Source organism: Phyllobates terribilis, unplaced genomic scaffold (assembly GCF_046119375.1).
Source record: "Phyllobates terribilis strain yellow unplaced genomic scaffold, ASM4611937v1 Scaffold_36__1_contigs__length_13169755, whole genome shotgun sequence".
NCBI classification, from domain to species: Eukaryota; Metazoa; Chordata; class Amphibia; order Anura; family Dendrobatidae; genus Phyllobates; species Phyllobates terribilis.
The window spans coordinates 912,317-935,573 of NW_027362796.1; the positions used below are offsets into that span (position 1 = coordinate 912,317).

A 23,257-nucleotide genomic window follows, 5' to 3' on the forward strand; every position below is an offset into this window, starting at 1 on the left:
CACCTCGTACACACACGGCTCCGCTCCGTACACCTCGTACACACGCGGCTCTGCTCCATACGCCTCGTACACACGGCTCTGCTCCATACACCTCGTACACACGCGGCTCTGCTCCGTACGCCTCGTACACACACGGCTCTGCTACATCCACACTGTAAACCCCTCCTGACCCCACACATAAACTTCAGCTCATCCAGCACCATGACAACCAGCACAGCAGAGTCCTGCATCCACTGAGGCCCCTGATCATGTGACCCCTGACTCCTCCCCTCCTGTGACCTCATCACAGCTCCTGTGCGCACAGAGCAGCCATATATGTGGTGGCGGCTCTGCAGGTGGAGGTATGTGGAGACCCCATTACTGGGCGCAGGGGGCATTAACCCCTTCAGCACCGAGACTCTTTTGGGGTCTTGTGTTGCCCCTTTATAAGAATCATAAGGTTTTTGTTCTGTTTCCTGTAATAGATACATACGACCCAACTATGGAGACAGGAAGGGAGGAAACGTATTGTTCTCATAGTACAGGACCCCTTTACTGGCCCCACAGTGTAATGCCCCCATTATACCCCTTATGCAGGATGTATGATGCCCCCCACACAGTGTAATTCCCCCATTATGCCCCTTATGCAGTATGTATGATGCCCCCCACAGTGTAATGCCCCCATTATGCCCCTTATGCAGGATGTATGATGCCCCCACACAGTGTAATGCCCCCATTATGCCCCTTATGCAGGATGTATGATGCCCCCACACAGTGTAATGCCCCCATTATGCCCCTTATGCAGGATGTATGATGCCCCCACACAGTGTAATGCCCCCATTATGCCCCTTATGCAGGATGTATGATGCCCCCACACAGTGTAGTGCCCCCATTATGCCTCTTATGCGGGATGTATGATGCCCCCCACAGTGTAATGCCCCCATTATGCCCCTTATGCAGGATGTATGATGCCCCCACACAGTGTAATGCCCCCATTATGCCTCTTATGCGGGATGTATGATGCCCCCCACAGTGTAATGCCCCCATTATGCCCCTTATGCAGTATGTATGATGCCCCCCACAGTGTAATGCCCCCATTATGCCCCTTATGCGGGATGTATGATGCCCCACACAGTGTAATGCCCCCATTATGCCCCTTATGCAGGATGTATGATGCCCCCCACACAGTGTAATCCCCCATTATGCCCCTTATGCAGTATGTATGATGCCCCCACACAATGTAATGCCCCTTATGCAGTATGTATGATGCCCCCACACCGTGTAATGCCCCCATTATGCCCCTTATGCAGTATGTATGATGCCCCCACACAGTATAATGTTCTCACAGTACCACCTGAGGTCCTGTAGTTGGAATAATCCCTCTGGAGTTGGTTTTCCCTTTGCCTGCTCCCCTCCATGTATACCCTCGAGCATGTATACATGCATGTAGGGGAGCAGGCCTTACTAGATATCGAGGCTTTGTACAGTAATATACCGCATGAGGATGGTATCAGAGGAGTAAGCCATTTCTTGAAATCGAGATCAATAGAATATAGCAGACATAATGACTTCATGGAGGATCTTCTAAAATTCACTCTTACTCATAACTTATTTATTTTTGACAGGAAGTACAGCCACCAGCTCAGGGGTACTGCGATGGGGAGCCCTTGTGCCCCCTCGTATGCTAACCTATTCCTTGGCTGGTGGGAGGAATCCACAATATTCAGGGATGAACATAAGTGGTGGCATCCATATATTGGGGTATGGTACAAATATATTGACTACATTTTAATCATCTGGTCAGGGACGAGTGAACAATCTTTTGAATTTGTCAAGGAACTCAGTATCTATAGAGTCGGCTTGAGATTTACATCGGAGTTTAATTATAACCAGTTGACTTTCCTGGATGTACTAATCTAGATAGAATGGGATGGGACACTAGGAACACTCATCTAGCATAAACCTACAAGCACTAATAAACTATTGAAGTGGAATAGCCACCACCCCATCCCCATAAAAAGAGGAATACCCAAGGGTCAATTTTTATGGTTGAGAAGGTACTGCCATAATGTCACAGATTTTAATATACAGGCAATAGACCTGAACACCAGATTAAGGGATTATAGGGTACTCATGGTACATTTTGGATTCCACATCATCGTTTGCAGAAAAATGGAGAGACAGACACTCCTCCATACCTAACCAAGAGACCAAGAAAAAGATGGGATAACACGAGTAAGAAAAATTTATGACAGAGTGACCGTATCTTTAATATCTTCAGAAAACACTGGGACATACTTGTGGCCGACCCGGCTCTGAGGGTGCTGTGGGATCTACTCCCACAATAACTATCAGAAAGAGTTGGTCAATTAGGGTCCATTTAGTGCATAGTTTCTACAAAAAACCTGCACCCAAGGGGACTTGGCTAGATAGAAGAATCTGCGGTTTCTTTAGATGTGGAGAATGTTGTACATGTAATTGGATGAGACCATGTAAATCTTTCTTGAGTTCCTCCACGAGTAAAAACTTTTTTTCAGAGGGATTATTCCAACTGTAAAACCTCAGGACTTGTATATATGGCCACATGCACCTGCCCCCTAGATTATGTAGGCAACATGTAAGCAAATAAGAAGAAAGTATAGCACTCACCGGTCCGTAAAACGTACTCCTTTATTGTATCACTAGACAGCGGTACACTATTCCTGGACCAATTTTCTGCCCCGTACAAAGGTGCCAGTTCTTGTTTTCCTTTTTGTGTTTGGACAGATTATGTAGGCAAGACCAAGAGGGAGTCTAGGAGGAGGGTGGGGGGCATTTGGGTGATATATGCCATGGTCGGGACACCCCATTAGCGAGACACATGAACAGTGTACATCGAGGTGAAACCAGAGACATCTCCTTTTGTATCATTGAGGTGGTTAAACCCAATGTGATAGGAGGTCATCACAATAGATATATCCTCAAAAAGGAAAGTGAGTGGATTTCCAGACTGGATTCACGAGCCCCTAAGGGACTGAATGAGCTAATTTCCTGTGCTTGTTTTGTGTGAATACAGCCCCATTCTGGATTACATTTTTGGATTGTATACTCTACCCATTGCTACTCCGTTCCCAGTGAATGGGGTTCACATACTGTTGTACTTCATCGAGATATCTGAGCTTCTATATCAGAATTATTTCTTATCAGTTATATCCCACATATACTATTTAGTAACTAACAAGTGTGATGATCCTTCTGTATCTCTATGCAATAGGGGTCAAATTTGATCATTTCGGAATATACTGTGGGCCATCATCCCATATTTTATGTAATGATAAAGTAGATCTACATGCGTATTGCATAATGGGAGGATGTGCAATACTTGTTTTTAGTCTCCCATGATGCTGATCTCAGAGAGAGGATTTTTCTATGTTGGTGGTATGCAATCCAATACTATATGCGTGGAACACATGCTTCCGGACATGCGTATTCGCAGATAGGAAACCGTGATGCACTCCGCATGGAACGCACATCTCTGGGCACATTTGAGCTTTCTTCCGGCCTGTTGTTTTCTGCTGAATTGTGGGGAATACTTGAGAATTTATTTTTGTTCCATCTGTCTTTAGTTGATCCCACTGATGCATCAGATAAGTCCTCAGAGAATTATAATTAGAGGAACCCATGGACACATTAGGATTTGTGAAGCTGACCTCCGCTCTCCTCTATTTCCTTTGAATTTATTGTGTGACCTGTATTTCAGAACAGTAGCTCTTGGTTTGTTTCATTTCCATGTGTAAATTGAATTTGACTCATAATCTTTGATATCTCTTTCAAACTTAGTTTTTTTTGATGTCTGAGATCCATCCTCCAGACTTTGTAAATTCTTTTGCATATTTTGTTTGAGTTTTGTATCCAAAAAGGCTTCTACACTGGGCGGAAAACTTTCACCTAGTTTTTTTTCAAGAAACAAATATCAAACGCAATGTGACTTGATTATCCTTTATAAATTTATCTTTATTAAGTTTTGAAAAGGAAATACAAATACAAACACCGGATACACTAGTTGTGCAACAAGTAGTAGGTCAAACATGACCCCATAACCATAACAATAACCAGTATTTCCAAAACATTTGAAAACAAAATGAAAGAAGTAAACACAATCCAAAGTAGAGTCGCTGGTAGAACATTGGTTCAATGTGTTTTAGGATAGACCAGCGTGGTGACTCAGACTTAAACATTAAGTCATTACATATTCATGTGGATTAACAAATAAGGGCTATAAAAGCAAAAATGAGTAGTTAAAACCAAAAACTCAAATACACACAGACAAAGGGAAGTAGGGGAAGGGATGTATGGGTAAGAGGGTTAGGGTAAGGTCAGAGAGGCTCCTGAAGTATAGACTTAGCTTTCCCCTATGAGGTCAAGGTAATCAGCGGAAGATTTAAACTCCAGTAGAACCATGTTTTATAAAATTGTTCATGGAGGTGAGTTCGTACGTTAGCATAATCTCATTTATTTTGGAGAACCATAGTGAGATTGTCGGGATAGTGTTACTTTTCCATAGCGAGGGAATACATATTCTAGCAGACATGATGAAGTGTCCCCTGGTACTACATTCCATGAGGGTTACTAGTCCTGCTCTTTTTTTCTGGCCAATTGTTGGGTATTATAGCAGCACTGTCTGCCCCTTTTAACAGATTATATAAATCTAAAAGGTTATCCCTGTGCCAGTTTTCTTTATATTTGGAATTGTGCATTTATGAATTTTAATACCATTTTGTACTTCAATAGACCTATACCTTTACTACCCTTGGCTGGTTACTCGTTAGGGTGTCTGTTCAGTCCTGAGCACACTATATTTTAATGCACTTTACATGACTTTTTATACCTAAAATATGTATTTTAAGATATGTAAGATTTTTTTCTAATTACATCTAAAAAAAAACCCATTTGTCTCCTGCTTTCATATGTCTTTTGGAGTGATGTTGTTGTTGTGGCACACTCTTGCTTATGGGTGTTGATGTACCTCCAACCATTGTGTACCTGGGTTCTCTGTTACTAAAAGGTCCAGAAAATATGTAGTAGGTCACTCTCTTCCTCCCCACATCTCCAACACATGGGACTAGCATCTGGGAATATAGAGTGTAGGCGAGTTGGGACCCTATACCACCGAGAAAGCAGTTTATAGCTGGCCTCCTGAAATCGCGAGCTGATTGATGATTTGTGTGTCAAGGTGAAGATTCGCTTCCACTGATCCCTCATTAAAGTGCAACCCAGATCTCTCTCCCATTGAGATTGGAAGCGTATTTTAGACTGGTCCAGGGGTTCAATCAGTAGGGAGTACGAGAGTGACAAAGTGAGTCTTAATGGGCCGGTATTTGGTGACTTGGTTATCCTCTAAGGGTTTTTTTAAATGTGGACATACATCCTGTAAAGCATGCAACTATGTTAATACAACCAACACATTTGAAGAAAACCTAACTGGACTGCAATTTGCAATACACAATTTCCTTAGTTCTACCACTATAGCGGTCATCTATTTAATAGAGTGTATAGAGAGTTAATTACAATATGTGGGATGCACGTCAGATCCGCTAAAAAAATGTATTAGAAGACATTTATCTGATGCAATCAATCCCACAGCATTAAACCTGTCTGTGGTTTCAAGACACTTTTCACAAAAACATAAAGGGGATATCAGACCCTTCAGATATTAGGAATAGAAAAGGTTTATAAACCATTAAGAGGTGGAGATATGAAAAGAAAAATCTTAAATAGAAAGTCATACTGGATATTTAAATTACACACTAGAGCCCCACAGGGAATAAACATCAGACAGGATTAATATTACAGTACAATTAATTGTATTTGTTTTTGATTTCCAGTGATTTTATTGAATGTCTCATGCATGAGTTGTATTTGTGTATTCTCTTTTTCTTCCATACAATACAGGGTTAAATTGTCTGAGAAGAGCTCAGTAATCAATGGACACCCAGGAAAGGCAAGGATATAAAAGTATCACAGAGACTCACATGTTGTAAATCAGGAATAAGCATTGGTTTGGTATGTGGGCACTTGATGGTATGCCATCACAGCAGTTTTTATGAATTCACAATAAATGTGAGGTTTTAACAATATAGACAATGCTGGAGAATCCATCTCTCCTCCTTTCTCTACTTGAACCTTGAAATGTCCCTGACCAGGGCGGCTCCATGCGGTGATCTTCAGACAAGGTGCATTGAATAAACAGTGAGCTGACCTCCCTCTCCATTTTACCATTATATCCATGTTGTCCCTATAGTGATGAATATTTATTTTTGCTAGAACTGTGATATTTTCACTTTAAAACTTTTTTAAACAACACTCATTTGTGTGATCATACAACACAGAAGTCTCTGATTTCTCAGGTGATGCACTGTACTACTGTAGTGCCGTGTATTATCACTACCTGTGCAATAGTAACGTCCCCATACACATGAGATAAGTGTTGGCTGAGTGGTCATTTGGCAGACGGCTATCTCTCCAGACTCCTCCAAACACACAAATATTCCAGATTTCCTGTGGTTTTTATGACTGACTGCAACTGTAGGGAGGCCCCCAAATACATTATATAGTCAACCAAAACCCCAAAAATCAGTGCTTCCACGCAACTTTAGTCTAATGTTTATCGGGACGTTAAAAGGTAACTTATGGAACGCTGCCTCTGGCCCGACCTAATAGACTTTCGTACATTGCAGGCCCAGACACTATTATTAGGCATTTCACTTTTGTAGGAACAAGGCAGCCCCATACTATTGAGTACTTGGGGGAGGAGGAGGGACATTCAGCTGAACTCTGTCACACCTTCTTAAGGCCCCGTCACACTTAGCGACGCTGCAACGATCCCGACAAACGCTGCAACGATCCCGACAACGATACGACCTGTCAGGGATCGTTGCTGCGTCGCTATGTGGTCGCTGGTGAGCTGTCAAACAGGCAGGCTCACCAACGATCAGGGGAGCATCGACATCGTGGAAAGAATCGTTCCACGATGTCCTGCTCCTGGTTACGAGCCTGCTGAAGCAGGAGCAGGCTGGTAACTATGGTAAACATCAGGTTACTAGGGGCACACGCGCTCCTAGTAACCCTTTGTTTATCATGGTTACCACTCTGCTACAGTGAGCGAGAGGTTGCCGCTCACTTTAGCAGGCTCGTAACCATGATAAACATCGGGTTACTAGGTGCGCGTGTGCCCCTAGTAACCCGATGTTTACCATAGTTACCAGCCTGATCACTGCTCCAGCTGGTCACACCAGCGGGAGAGCAACGACCAAAAAATGGTCCAGGACACTTTGCAGCGATCAGCGACCTCACAGCAGGGTCCTGATCGTTGCAAAGTGTCACACATAGCGACATCGCTGTTGAGGTGGCTGTTGCGTCACCAAAACTGTGACACAGCAGCGATCTCGCTAGCGATCTCGCTATGTGAGATGGGGTCTTTAGATGCCATGTTTGCTTTTTGCAGGAGCAAGTGGTTAAACTGCCAGGGATTTTATTGCAGCCACACCTGTGTCATCCTTGCTGTGTACATCTATGTTCTGGTGCCCAAAATAGTTCATATAAAACCAAAAACAAATGTTTAACTTGTTAAAAAAAGGACAAAATGTGTCTTCTGATTTGTGCATGTTTTTTCTTTTTACAAGAATTGTTGGGGCCAATTTTCTTTTGAAACATTTTAATATCTGCTTTTTTCTGGGTGTTTTCTTGTAATATAGGAAAGCCTAAGGCCAGAAATAAACCCCATAATACACTGTACATGGAGACTTTAGTATCAAATCATTTCTGTCTGCAGTGTTTGTGCAAACAAAACAGCTTTTATAAAATCCTCAAACTTCTGTGTGTGAATCAGACATGACATCTAAAGTGATAGAAGATTACAGTCCGGGGAAGACGGGAAACATTCATATAGACGGCCGGTGGTGATGTAGTAAGTGACGGACTGTGGCCAAATATAATTTTAGAGCCGTAGTAGAAGATGTTGCCTCATCATGAAGTAGTTGTTTCTCATGTCACGTGAAATAAATATCTCCTGCAGAATTGCTAATGCCGATTCCAGTATAAGATAATAACCGCTGCACTATCGGACAGAGGTGCTCGAGTTGGGTCCAAACCTGTACTGTAACTGAGAATAACCTCGGCACTCAATGGCTCTTATAGAATTTATTTTTTTTAAATGCAGTCCAAAAGCAAAAGTAAACGTTTCGGTTGATCTGACCGTCATCAGTAACTGTTGGAAATAGCACAAAGAACAAAACAATAAATAAAAGCATAATAATAAAATAAAAAAGCATATACAAATGGATCATAGCGAAATAACATGATAATATCTCTTGTTTAACCTGAACAATAAACATGCTGTCAAACAGTGTATAATATTTCGTCAAACCCCATTAATGCGGATACATCATAGTGACGCGCCCCCTGGGCCTGTGTTGTGGATGCACATGTGCGGGAGTACCCGGAGCCGGATCGCTGGGGGTTGTAGTCTCCGTGTGGCGGTGACCCGGTCCGTGCCCAGAGTGGTCAAACCAGTGGCAATCTTATTAGTATGATAATTGTCCGACTACGCCACCCGTGGATTGCGGTCAGTGGGGACCGCTGCTGCAAGGCAGACCGCTGAGGCCGGTGTTATATGTGTAGCTAAGAATGGGATGACTCCCCACGGGAGGAGTACAGCCTCAGGGCAGTTAGTGTGGATGATGGGAGTGATGGTGCACGAGCGCAGCAGGAATAACTCAGAGTCCGTGCAGTGCAGTTCAGGGTCTTTACTGGTGTTATAAAGCAGACCCTCCCGGGAGTACTGGTTAGCAGTAGGGGCCTGGTCAGTCTGTGAGCAAGCAGGATCTCCCCTGGCCAGGTGGAGTTGTAGGCCTCCCCGTCTATCTGCACTTTCCTGGCTACCTTGCTGTATGCGGGTAGAAGTAGCCCACGTCCCTGAGTATACCGTGTGGTGCTCACCCGTATGGCCGGTGACTTGGGGCCTCCTGTTAGCCTCCGCTCCACGATGGCGGTGCTGGTCCCTTGCTTGTGACCGTGCCTCCGGATTTCTATGGCCAGAGGACCTAAAATCCCCTGCCGGTTGGATTCTGCTGCTGGACCTGGATGTCCCCACAGCCTCGGACTCCGTGTCCGGTCTTAGTGTCTTCATCCAGGGCGAGCTATCTGGCTTCCAGCCCCTGGCACTCACTCCTGCTCCTACAGAGCTCCTAGTTCTCACTTTCCCTCTCCAGGCTCTGACTCCCAGACTCTGACTCTCCTAATCCTGCCCCAGACCCAGTTTATAAGGGCAGATTCCTCCCCTCCCAGGTCTGGGCGGGCGGTGTTGCATGCTTAGGGCTCCTGACCAGAGAAACCTCCCACTTGCTCTCAGACATAATATTTCTATTACTGTGGCGCCCAGACCCCTGGGGTGCTACAATAGTATAGAGCAAGTATATATACAAATTGAAGAGAGGTGACATCTACTAGACTGCTGGATGGTATTCAAAAGTAGGAATTCAAAAGTGTGGAGATCTGGTGACACTGGTTGCTTGGGTCTGCAGAAAAGAGCAGAGAGTGGCAGACTCAGAGTTAACAGCTGAGAGGGACTGTGGAGGCAGAGATACACAGAATAGAGCTTGACGTAGCATACCTGTGACCCCTAGTTCCTGGTTATAAAGTGGTGCTGCACGTAGTGGCTTAGAGTAACGCGGTGTCTACCTCTAGTTCCTGGTGCTGTGCGCATTTTCAGGGGCAGGATGGTATCTAAAAGCGGGGGGCGGGAATAGTGAGGGCGGCTGTCCAATCGCAGCCAATTCCGCAGGGCTGTGTAGTGTGAACTCCGGAAGTGTACGTGTGACGTCACCGGAAGTGAAGCTCTGCTCCCAGGAAGCTCTGCTTTCCACAGGCCGGTGTAAATGCATTCCAGTGAGCCGGAAGTTTGAGTGCCAGGGAGAGAGAAAGTGCGTTCCACCAGTATAGAGCATAAGACCCCATGGGCATGAGCCAAAGCCTTTGATGGAGTAAAGAAGGATCCAGTAGAGGGGACAAGAGTGTGCCAGTGAGGAATAATCTGCAATAAAGGAGACAATATACGAGTAGGATATGGAGATCAAAACTTGTATATTATTGACCTATTCAAATTGAAGACCACATTTCCAAACGTAAGATACATTTCAACAAAAGGTCACGTAAGATCCCTGGGTGACAAGTTTCTCTATACCAACTGTTCAATGAGAACCAAACTCCAAACATAAAAAAAACCTTATATAAAGGCCAGTAGGTCATACTCCCTATTAAGGCCTTTCGGCGAAGGGCACCACGGTGGGCAACAATGTGGCCCCCCATATGCAAATTGCTACATGTCAGCCTTCGATAGTCAGGTGGTCTACTCTAATCCACTTTTTCAAGAACATTCCATTCTCTGGAAACGTTTCATAGACGACATCTTTTGCATATGGTGGGGGTCCCTTGGAATCCTTAGAGGTTTTTCTCCACACTGAACTCCACATGGCCAGATTTGAGCTTCACCATGACATATGATTCAAGCCATGTTAGTTTCCTTGATACCATGGTGTTAAAGGATACACAGGGTCACCTAACAACTGACCTCTATTCCAAGCCTATGGCCTATTACACTTTTCTAGCAATCATCCAAAGTCAATGAAGAAATCTATACCTACATCACAATTTCAGAGGGTCAAACGGATAGTGTCCAGTGAAACTATCTGCAATCAGATGTTACAAGAAATGACGACCGAATTCACTGAATGAGGCTATCCACCTAGCTTCTTGCATCCCCAGGCGTCGAATTCCAGAACTCATCGTCCAAACACTAAGGACAGAATCCCCTTTGTTCACACGTTCCACCCCTTCGCCTACATCTTACATAAAACCATTAGGAAACACAGGATCATCTTACAAACTGGCTATCCCACGATCCCTGCGTTCCAACAACCCTTCCTACCGTGTTTTAAGAGAGCAACCAATATTAGAGACTCTCTGGTACGTGCTGATTTGGGCACAGCGCACCAAGGTCCAAAACAACGGTTCTTGCAGAATCCCAAATGGGCATATTCCCATGTCTCCAATGTCGTCAATGCAACAATGTCCTCAGGGGTAGCATTGTTCACCACCCACAAACTGGCAAGCTATACAACATCAAGGGGTACTTTACATGTGACAGGTCATATGTGGTATATCTTATTAAATGCCCATGCAGCCGAATCTATGTGGGGGAGACGACACAGCCCATAAGGGATAGGATTTCAAAGCACAAGTCCACAATTCGGTGCAAAAACATAATGTTACCCATTCCCCAACACTTTATCACGGCAGGACATAGTATTTCTCAAGTCAAATACCAGGTATTGGAAAAAGTTTTGACACCACGTCGGGGGGGCGACCGAGTGAGCCTTCTCAAACGTATAGAAACCTACTGGATTCATGAATTACTGTCCTTAGAGCCGAAAGGCCTTAATAGGGACTGCATTAAAAAAAAATTTCTATAAGAACCACTGAGTGCCGAGGTTATTCTAAATGTCAATTCCAGTGTCAGAAAATTAGACGAGAATTAACGTTATGGAAGGTGAGTCTATGATAAATATATTCAGCTGCAGACTCTGAGGAAGAAATGGCTTGTTGCATGTGTCCTTAACTATTAAATTTTTATTACTAGATGTAAAGAAAAAAACTAAATACTGTAAAATAATAAATCTTATATGTTTCCTCTCATTATCTCCAATAGTTGTATTATTACACAGGATTTTTATGATGTTCTATCAACTTATCTTTTTCTCATTCAGGTCTCTACAATATCTGATCCTCTTAGTGAATATCTTCTATATCAGAGAATTTTCCTGATTTACCCATCAAAGATGGATATGGACAGAGACAAGATGGCTGAGAGGATATTACACCTCACCCTAGAGATCCTCTTCCGGCTTACAGGAGAGGTGAGAGATTCTGATGACGTCACATTACATCATTCTTATCTATGGGAATAACAGATGGACAGAACTGGAGAGGTGAGGACTCTGGAAATGTCTGTAGTTAGATTTATTAATGTGTCTCTCCATAACCAGGATTACACAGTAGTGAAGAAGACCTCTAGTGAGCGCTGTCAGGACCCTGTGTCTGAGGGATGGGGAAGACCCCTGAGCCGAATCATGGGGCCTCCACCTCACCCCCTGATACATGAGGACATCAATGACCAGAAGATCCTAGAACTCACCTACAAGATGATTGAACTGCTGACTGGAGAGGTGACACTGCTGGGAATGCTGGGACATTATACAGTAACGCTATGAAGGGATCGGGGAGATGACTGTATCATTGTATGGTTGTCAGGTTCCTATAAGATGTCAGGATGTCGCCGTCTATTTTTCCATGGAGGAGTGGGAGTATTTAGAAGGACGCAAAGATCTGTACAAGGATGTCATGATGGAGGTTCCCCAGCCCCTCACATCACCAGGTAATAGACAGGACTAAATACACACGGCCTATAATTATCTGTATGTAAAGAATGAATTTCAGTCCCTGTATGTGTTTCCTCCAGATCAATCCAGTAAGAGGACAACACCAGAGAGATGTCCCCGTCCTCTTTTTCCACAGGGCTGTAAACAAGAAGATCCCAATGTTCCTCAGGATCATCAGGTAGATGGAGAGAAGGTGTCATGAGATCTCCCCTATGATGTGTAGACGGCTGAAAAGGTCTTGTGCTCAGTCTTGTTTTATCCACCAGTATTATATGTTTTATACTTGTGTAATGAGAACGGTGGAGATGGCAGGATCAGAGCTGATCATAGATGTGACTTCTCAATCTGTCTGTGACTTTTACAATATTTGTTTCAGGGTGAAGATCTGACCCATAATAATACTACAGAGACATATGTGAGGGGTGATGAGCGGTGTAAAGAGGAGATTCCTATATATGACCACCCAGGTGAGTAGGAACCACTGAATACAGAGAAGTCACAGATTCTTCTGTCACCGGCTGTGGCTACTTTATCGGTGGTGTAGTCCGGCCGTATCACAATCGTGTGATCACCATTTTGCCTCTAGATCACAACATTCTCCTCCGTCTGAAAATGTTCAAATTACTTTGGGAAATTGTGAAAGCCCTTTTCTATAGAACTTACAACCTGGAGGATCCACCTACCGCCTGGGATTAGGAGACTCTGTCCATTACCTGCCCAGGTCTGTAAACTACAAAGCCAAATGACAGCGTACGTAGAATGTGCCGACAAGTGAGAAAATCACTTGAAGAAAAATATTATGTGTCTGTAAGAGAAAGCGGAGGGTGATGATGCTGTTGGCTTCCTAGATCCCTGATATCTTATTGGATGAATCTACCTTCTCTCCCTTCTGTGCTGCTGAATGTGCTCATATGGTCCCTACAAAACCAGGTCCAGTCTTTCTGGCCAAACTTTACTTTTATTATCGACAGCATTAAATGTGCAGTGAGGGCCAAGTGTGAATTTCTGTACAATAACACCAGAGTTTCCCTTTATCTTGACTGTTACATTTCTTTTCAAACCAACTAACTTCAAACAGGATTGTGATAAACTATACAGAAAACATTACTCCTGTGCCATGATATATCTCTAAGCTGTGCGTGGCTGATGGCTGTAATATACATTTATTCACGCCTGCAGGAGATGTGTTGGCTCCAGCCCTGGTTTCATGGATTCACTCCATGTCATAAATTCCATTATATTTTCAATCCTATAGAATTCAGATTACTGCACAATCTCTCCTGAAATGGGGGCACTAACACTTTCTCTACTCTTCTGGTCAGGACTCATAGTAGCTCCAATGGTCAACCATAAATGAGTGTGACTCCGGTTTAGTGTTGGATTTCTCCCCTCATGCATACGTTGTTGTTGGGGATGTTACATGTTTATATATTCTTTCTTTTTTTTACAAATTCCCTCTCTATGATAGTTTCATTGTGATGGGATCGGCCGGCCTCACTTATGTGACTCTGTAACTCCCTGGTTTTCTTTCAAAAATATCTCCATTGCCTCTTCCAAATGCCCGAGATCTAAATTTAAGACGCCTCAGCTCTGCAGTATTATAAAAAAGTTCACTTTAAATGTCTAATATTTCTTCTTGAAACTCATCTGACAGAAAATATTGGTTCTTATCATAGTTTAGATTCCCAAGAGCCACCGAGCCCCATACTCCAATTACTCCAGAGAGGTTTCACCTCTAGTTACTCATTTTTCTCTGATGAAGACTGTTCAGTTTGATCATTTCAGTAGATGTTTTATTGTCTATACTCACAGTTTTTGACTTCAGTAGTTAGTGCCCAAAATACTCTGATTTAACCCCTTCCTACTGCCAGTTTTCTGTTCCTAATCAGGGCCCATTTTCAAATCTGACGTGTGTCACTTTATGTGGTGATAACTTTGGAATTCTTCACAAAGGATAATAGGAAACAAATGGACCTTACAAATTATTTTCCAACTTCTTTTGAATCTGACAATCCCCTATATGCGGTTGTACCCTACTGTCTGGGCACATCGTAGGTTAAGAAGGGAAGGAGCACCATTTAGCTATTAGGAATGCAGATTTTTCTGGAATAGTTCGCAGACACAATGTATTGGGGGCACTGTTCATGGTCACCTGAAAGCTCAAAACATGGCCACCATGAACAGGCTTGTCTTATCTACCCCGTTTACAGATTTCACAAATTACTTTGCTCATCACCCTTTAACCCCACTACATGGATCTGGACTTACACAGAGACCCCTAGGCTTGGGCCACTGTGTTACCTGCTGTTCTGTGGAGTGAGATGGGAAGAATAGTCAGGTAGCCGGGTCAGAACCAGGAGGGCAGAGAAAATACAAAATCAGAAGACACAAGAGTAGTCAGTAAACGGGCCGGGGTCACAACAGAAACAAATACACAAGCCGGGAGCTGAGCACAGAGGACTGAACCAGAGGAGAACAAGGCTGTATCTGGCAGCTTCCGGCAATATGCTTTGAGCTTTAGTAGGGTGTGGTGCTCTCCAAATGGCTGAAGCAGGGAGCAGATTACTCCAGCTGGACAGCACACACGCCCATACTGCCAGACTGGATAGTACTACTGGTCCCAGCAACCCTAATCTTAGTGGCTGCGCAGAGCCTGTGTCTCGCAGAGCTTCTTGTTCTGACGTCTCCTCCATCACCAGCGCCGCCTGCAGGATGAATAAGGCGGCGCCTGGTGACGGAAGCAGACGTCACACAAGTCGAAGCAGGAGAAGTAGACGTCCCAGACGAGATGGGACACACCTTTTTCAGAAGCCCTAATATGACAAAATGGCAGAAAACCAGAGCAGTAGAAATCCCCATAAAGTGCCTCAATTTTGGAAATTATAACCCTCAGTGAATTAATCAATAGAAGAAGTTACTATTTTGACTCCACAGGCACTTTCCAGAAATTACCACGCAATGCACGTTGGAGAGTGAAAATTGCAAATGGGCTAGTTTATTACCCAACACATAGTGCCCAGATTGTGCTCCAGGAGACACACACCGTAAATTAAGTGGGTTCTTCTCATTATAGTAATGCCAAATACATGGATGCTAAATGTGATTTAGGCACATCAACTACTGCAAAGCTCAGAAGCGAGGGGGAGATCTGACTTTGGTAGAGCGGATATTGCTGGATTGGTTTATGGAAGGCGTGTTGCTTTTCAAGAGCCTTTAAGCCACTAATAATGTGGAAACCTCTGTTTTTCCATTGACAGATGATGGACCTGAGTGGGGACTTGTTTTTTGTGGCATGAGTAGAAGTTTTTATTGGTATTATTTTCGCCTACATAACATCATTTGGTGGCTTTTTGTTCCATATTTGGGAGGCAGAATGAAAAAACAGTTGAACACCACGCTCTACTGGTCCATCCTATGAGGTTTTCTATAAGACAGTCATTGTCCTGGTGAATAAGTGAATTTTTTTTTATATAGCTTGCCTTTTTTACGTACCGTTTAAGTAGAAATGTTCAAAAATATAAAATTCAAGGATTTTTTATTAAGAAATAATAATTGGTTTTCTTCTTGGCAGATGACTGTACCAGGAGATCAGAGGGACAGCTGACACCTTCAATTTTCAAATCGGATAATTTTCAGATCCTACAGGATACAATTGAAATGAATGACATTACTCCAGATATACCATCATTCCTTCACAGCAAAGATCTGTCATCTGATCATTTGAAATTGGTCCTGTCTTCTGATTCATTACTGACTACTAAGGAAAATCAAAGTCACAAAATAAGCATTAAAAAACAAACTGCTTCTAATGCAAAGAAGCCATTTTCACGTTCAGAATATAGAAATAGTTTTCCTCTCAAAAAGTCTTTTCTTAAACATCAAAAAATTCACACAGCAAAGAATAGATTTTCATGTTCCAAGTGTGGGAAATGTTTTAATCAGAAATCAGATCTTGTTAGGCACCAGAGAACTCACACAGGAGAGAAGCCTTTTTCCTGTTCAGAATGTGGGAAATGTTTTACAGAGAAATCAAATCTTATCGCACATCAGAGAACTCACACAGGAGAGAAGCCATTTTCCTGTTCAGAATGTGGAAAATGTTTTAACCAGAAATCATATCTTAATATACATCAGAGAACTCACACAGGGGAGAAGCCTTTTCCATGTTCAGAATGTGGAAAATGTTTTAACCAGAAATCATATCTTAATACACATCAGAGAACTCACACAGGGGAGAAGCCACTTTCCTGTTCAGAATGTGGGAAATATTTTACAGAGAAATCAAATCTTATCAAGCATCGGAGAACTCACACAGGAGAAAAGCCATTTTCCTGTTCAGAATGTGGGAAATGTTTTACAGAGAAATCAAATCTTATTGTACATCAGAGAACTCACACAGGACAGAAGCCATTTTCCTGTTCAGAATGTGGGAAATGTTTTACAGAGAAATCACATCTTATTGTACATCAGAGAACTCACACAGGGAAGAAGCAATTTTCCTGTTCAGAATGTGGGAAATCTTTTACAAAGAAATCAACTCTTATCAACCATCAGAGAACTCACACAGGAGAAAAGCCATTTTCCTGTTCAGAATGTGCAAAATGTTTTACAGAGAAATCATCTCTTATCAAACATCACAAAACTCACACAGGGGAGAAGCATTTTTCATGTTCAGAATGTGGGAAATATTTTGCACAGAAATCAACTCTTATCAGACATCAGAGAACTCACACAGGGGAGAAGCTTTTTTCATGTTCAGAATGTGGGAAATATTTTACTGAGAAATCAACTCTTATCAGACATCAGAGAACTCACACAGGGGAGAAGCCTACTTCATGTTCAGAATGTGGGAAATGTTTTAACCAGAAATCGGATCTTGATAAGCACCAGAGAACTCACAAAGGGGAGAAGCCTTTTTCATGTTCAAAATGTGGGAAATGTTATAACCAGAAAGTGCATCTTGATAACCACCGCAGAATCCACACAGGTGAGAATGTGGCAACTACACCCAACTAGTCTCTGTACAGACTAGAATGGCCCTAGCTGCACAACTAAAAATGCCACCACACACCTAACTAACTAATAAGCCGTTGAGGAGTTTCTCATACCTCCTGAGGAACCAGAGGGGAGGCTTCAACACACTCTCAACAAGGGGAAAGGAAAGTATGAAGAAAAATATGAAAACCCTGATTGAGAAACAAAAACACATATAGGGCAAAGAAGGCAAGCTAAGGAAAACCAAAAATAAAAAGAACAAGTATAATCTCCCAGAAACCTAACATTGTTAGAATGAAAAGGTACTGGGAGGGAAAGCAAACTGACCGGGAGGATAGTTTCACCTTTGTGGTGAAACGTATAAAATTCATCCTCACCAACTGTAAATGTAAAACCCGTCCATTTATGATGACCACGGACAAGATAAAGATTCCCAACTGACATCAAGACCATAAGATCCCAGGTACTTTCAGCTGCATCACAATGAACTTAATTATATGTAACAAATGTCCAACTGGGGGTCTGTATGTAGGGGAGACAGGGCAAAAACTTAAAACAAGGATGAATTCTCATCGCCACACAATAAAAGAATAGCTCTACTTGTGTCCACACATATTTACGGCCACAACTGCTTCTCCCTCTCCCATACTGATAGTTCTGCTTCACGTCACTTGTCTTATCTATTGCATTATTCCTGTGCCCTGTTGTGTATAAATATGTGACTCTTCAGATTTTGTGTTATACTATGTCTGATGAAGGGACCTGAGTAGTCTCGAAAGCTTACTGACTAATGGCTAACTGAAAAGATGGTATCCACCACTGAGGACTCTCAAATTTTAATATTTTTCTCTAAACAGCAATTTTAAGATCTCTCCACAGGTGTTCAATGGGATTTAGATCCGGATTCATTGCTGGTCAGAACTCTCCAGCACTTTGTTTCCATCTATTTTCTGGGTCATTGTCATGCTGGAAGCCCCCCAGCTTTCTGACACTAGGCACAACATTGTGCCCCAAAATCCTTTGCTAATCTTCAGATTTCATGATTCCTTGCACACAAAGTACCTGACCAGAGGCAGCAAAATAACCCCATAACATCTTTGAACCTCCACCATATTTGACTTGATATGTTATAAATTTATTGATTATGCTGCGCACCTTGGACAGAGGAACATCCGGATCTCTAAAGATGGACTTATAATCTTGAAATTATTGATATTCTTCAACAATTTTGGTTCTTGAGTCCTCAGACATTTCTCTCCTCCTTTTTCTGTTTTCTCCATGCTTAGTGTGCCACACATATGCACACAATGCAAAGATTGAATCAATTTCTCCCATTTTTATCTGGTTGTAGTTGTGATTTTCATATTGCCCACACCTGTTACTTGCCACAATTGCGTTTGAACAAGCTTCACATGCTTGAAACAAAGTTGTTTACCCACAATTTTGGCAAGGTGTCAACAATTTTGTCCGACCTATTTTGTGTGAAATTATGTTCAATTTGCCTTTTTTTTCTCTGTTTTCTTGTGTTGTTCCAATACATGCCAAGGAAATAAACGTGTATAACAAAACATGTAATTGCAATAATTTTCTTGGAGCAATGCTTCATTTTCTGGAACAATTCCAACAGTTTTGACCATGACTTGTTTTTGTTGCCTTTTTAATTTGTTGCAGCATATTATCCTCTTCATGTTCAGCTATATTAGGAAGCTTGTGGCAAAGTCCAATTAGCAGCTTTCCATTATTGCCATTTCCATGTACATTACCCATACAGATGTTACATCAGGGATGTAAAGCTCAAAACATGCAGAGGGCCAAAATGAAAAATTTGGACAAAGTTGTGTACCAACCAGTATACAGTATAATGGGCCCAACATAGTCCTCCATACAGAATAATGGGCCCCACATAGTCCTCCATACAGTATGATTAGCCCCACATAACTTTCCATACAGTACAATGAGCCCCACATAGCTTTCCATACCGTATAATGGGCCCCACAAAATCCTTCATGCAGAATAATGGCCCCACATAGGTGTAGTGGTTCTGGTGTCGTGGGTCAAATATAATCAAAAGTTGGACATGTGTGCTGTACATTGTTGAAGCTGCCCCCCATGTCGTCATTGAGCTTGAGGTCTTAAATTGGTTTTAATGAAAATACCCACCCCTCTACCTACTTTTCTTTCCTATCCGTTTGAATGTAGTGTAACCCTCTATGTTTGTCACCCAGTCATGGCTTTCATCCAGCCAGGTTTCTGTAATGCCCACCACATCGTAATCTGTGGCTGACCTAACAGTCTCTGATTCATTCATTTTGTTTTCAAGATTTCTTGCATTTGCCTGCAGACATTTAATACTATTAGCACATTTATTACTGCTACTCGCCTTATTACTTTCCTTGAATGTCTCACTCTCTCTGTCTACTCTACCCCATTATTTGCATAGCTACCCTCCCTTCCCCCAAATACTAATTTGAAAGCTCCTCCATTCATTTGACCATTTTTTCCCCCAGCACATCTGCATGCACCCCATTGAGGTGCAGCCTGTCCCTATTGTAGAGCCTGTAGCCGACAGAGAAGTCAGCCCAGTTCTCCATGAACCCAAACCCTTTCTTCCTGAGAATTATCTTCTTAAGTTCCCGCTGACTTTCTAGTGACGTAGTGGAATCAGCAGTATTTCTGAAAACACCACCTGTACTTCAGCTTCTCTCCTAATTCCCTGTAATCATTTTTAAAGACCTTTCACCTCCCTATAACTTTGTCATTGGTACCAATGTGTACATGACTGCTTTGTTTTCCCCAGCCCCAGCCTATAATCTGTCTATCTGATCGCATGAAGATCCCCCTGTTAGGGGCACACAAAATGTGTGTGTTCTCGTCTTAGTTGTCTGATTGATGGGCTGTGGTCGGGGTTTCACCACATCACAGCCCAGCATCAACCGCGCACTTTCCTTCTCTGCTTTAGTTGGGAAAGAGCAATAAAAAATGAATGAGTGACATCTCATTTGTTCTCAGCCCGATTTCTCAGCTGAAATCGGGCTGAGAACAAATTCGCAGCATTCTGCGATTTGCCATGTATCTCGGACGAGACTCGCCAATGCAAGTCAATCAAGTCAATGAGTGTGTGAAAAAAATCGCACAGCACTCGGACCATGCGAGTGCCCTCCGATTTTCACGCACCCGTCTCTTTAAAAGCCAGCAATTCATCAGCCGCATACAGTTACAATACATCGGTACCCGACAATTTAGAATAGAAAGAATAGCTATACACATAGAATAGATAGAAAGGTGTCAGTCATGTATATAATTAGTACAGTGACAGTGTTGGTTACTGTACTTGTCATTTATTGTTAAATTAAAGTATTTATTTAAAAAAATTGGTGTGGGGTCCCCCGTAATTTTATAGTCTAGCAGAGGTTAAGCAGACCTGCTGGGGCAGATTTTTGAAGCCCGAGAAGGGGGTAATACCCACAGAGCTTCCCAGGCTACTAATATCAGCGCTCCAGCTGAATACTTAAGCCTTTACAGGTTATTAAAATGGGGGACCCCCAAAAAATGACATGGGGTCCCCCTATTTTAACAGCTAGCAAAGGCTATGCAGACAGTTGGGGACTAATATTAGTAGCCTAGGAAGGGGCCATGAATATTGGCCCCCTCCGAGGCTAGAAACAGCAGCCCTCAGCCGCCCCAGAAGTGGCGCATCCATAGGATGCACCAATTCTGGCACTAAGCCTCCGCTCTGCCCACTGCCCTGTAGCGGTGGCAGTGGGGTAATAGGGTTGGGGTTGATGTCAGCTTATAAGGCCAGCTGACATCAAGCCCGGTTAGTAATGGAGAGGCGTCTATAAGACGCCCCCATTACTAACACCATAGTGAAAGTGATATGTGAAATAACTACAAGAGCACCATGAATAAAATATTTTATTTGAAATAAACACAGAGACCTTTTATTGTTCTAAATTAAACCCTACTTACCATAATGCCAATTCCAGCTGAAGCCAATGTCCCCTGCAATGAAAGTTAACTAATAAAGCAACCTCATCCTTACCTAACTAGAAACACTAGCGATTTTAGGACCCGGCCCCACTATCAGTATTTGGTCAGTATTTTTTCTCAGGAGTGGGAGCCAAAACCAGGTGAGGAACAATCAGAGAAAAGGTATAATAGAAACAAGTCACAAATTCTGCATTTATCCCCCATTCCTGAGAAAAAATACTGACCGAATACTGATAGTGGGACCGGGGCCTTAGAATAAAAAACTGCATTGTGTTGACATCAGGGGTATAGATTTGAGTAACTAACTCAAAACCAATGAGGAATAAAGTGCAGATTTTTGGGGGCACATGATACAATATATACAGTTGAAATCAGAAGTTTACATCCACTATATAAAAAGACACATCTGCATGTTTTTCTTTATATCTGACATGAAATCAGAATAAACCTTTCCCGTTTTAGGTCAATTAGGATTACCATCATTTTTTTTATTTGCCAAATGCCAGAATAATGAGAGAGAGAGAATGTTTTTAAGGCATTTTTATTACTTACTGCAAAGTCAAAAGTTTCCATACATTTCATTAGTATTTGGTACCACTGCCCTTAAACTGAATGACTTGGGTGAAAAGTTTGGGATATCCTTCCACAAGCTTCTCACAATAGTTGGTCGGAATTTGGGCCCATTCCTCCTGACAAAACTGTTGTAACTGATCCCGGTTTGTAGGTCGCCTTGCTCGCACCTGCCTTTTCAGCTTTGCCCATAAATTTTCAATAGGATTGAGATCAGGGCTTTGTGATGACCACTCCAAAACATTGACTTTGTTATCCTTAAGCCACTTTGTTACCATTTTGGCAGTATGCTTCGGGTCATTGTCCATTTGGAAGACCCATTTCCACCCAAGCTTTAACTTCCTGGCTGATGTTTTGAGATGTTGCTTCAGTATTGCCACATAATCTTCTTTGCTAATGAAGCTATCTATTTTGTGAAGTGCACCAGTCCCTCCTGCAGCAAAACAACCCCACAACATGATGCTGCCCCACATATGTTTCACAGTTGGGATGGTGTTCTTAGGCTTCCAAGCTTCTCCCTTTTTCCTCCCAACGTAACAATAGTCATTATGCCCAAAAAGTTGAAATTTTAGTTTCATCAGACCACAGGATGTCTCCAAAAATTAAGGTCTTTGTTCCTGTGTGCATTTGCAAACAGTAAACTGGCTTTTTTATGTTTCTTTTGGAGTAATGGCTTCTTCCTGGCAGAGTGGCCTTTCAGCTCATGTTGATATAGTACTCGTTTCACTGTGGATATTGACACAGTCTTACCAGCTTCCGCCATCATCTTCACAATGTCTTTTGCTTTTGTCCTTGGGTTGATATGCACATGTTGGACCAAAGCACATTCATCTCTGGGACACAGAACCTGTCTCCTTTCTGAGCGGTATGATGGCTGGACATTCCCATTTTGTTTGTACTTGCATATAATTGTTTGTACAGATGAACGAGGCACCTTCAGGTATCTTGAAATTGTACCCAAGGATGTGCCAGACAAGTGCAAGTCCACAATTCTCTTTCTGCTATCTTGGCTGATTTCTTTACACTTTCCCATGATGCTGCACAAAGAAGCAGTGTGTTTCAGGTGTGCATTAAAATACATCCACAGGTGTGTCTCAGAAGCTTCCAAAACACATGACATCATCATATGGGCAGTTCAGAATTGTTTAAAGGCATATTAATCTTAGTGTATGTAAACTTTTGACTTTGCAGTAAGTAATAAAAATGCCTTAAAACATTCTCTCTCTCTCATTATTCTGGCATTTGGCAAA

General features: G+C 42.6%; 1 protein-coding gene across 1 annotated transcript; it reads left to right on the plus strand.

Annotated features, from left to right (window-relative positions):
* Positions 1-263: 263 nt before the first annotated feature.
* LOC141182854 (uncharacterized) lies at positions 264-19,015 on the plus strand. Its single transcript, XM_073660981.1, has 7 exons — positions 264-341; positions 11,781-11,930; positions 12,060-12,239; positions 12,325-12,448; positions 12,533-12,630; positions 12,829-12,919; positions 16,024-19,015. The coding sequence occupies exons 2-7, from the start codon at positions 11,853-11,855 to the stop codon at positions 17,466-17,468; spliced, it is 2,016 nt and encodes a 671-aa protein (XP_073517082.1). The 5' UTR covers positions 264-341; positions 11,781-11,852; the 3' UTR covers positions 17,469-19,015.
* Positions 19,016-23,257: the final 4,242 nt, after the last annotated feature.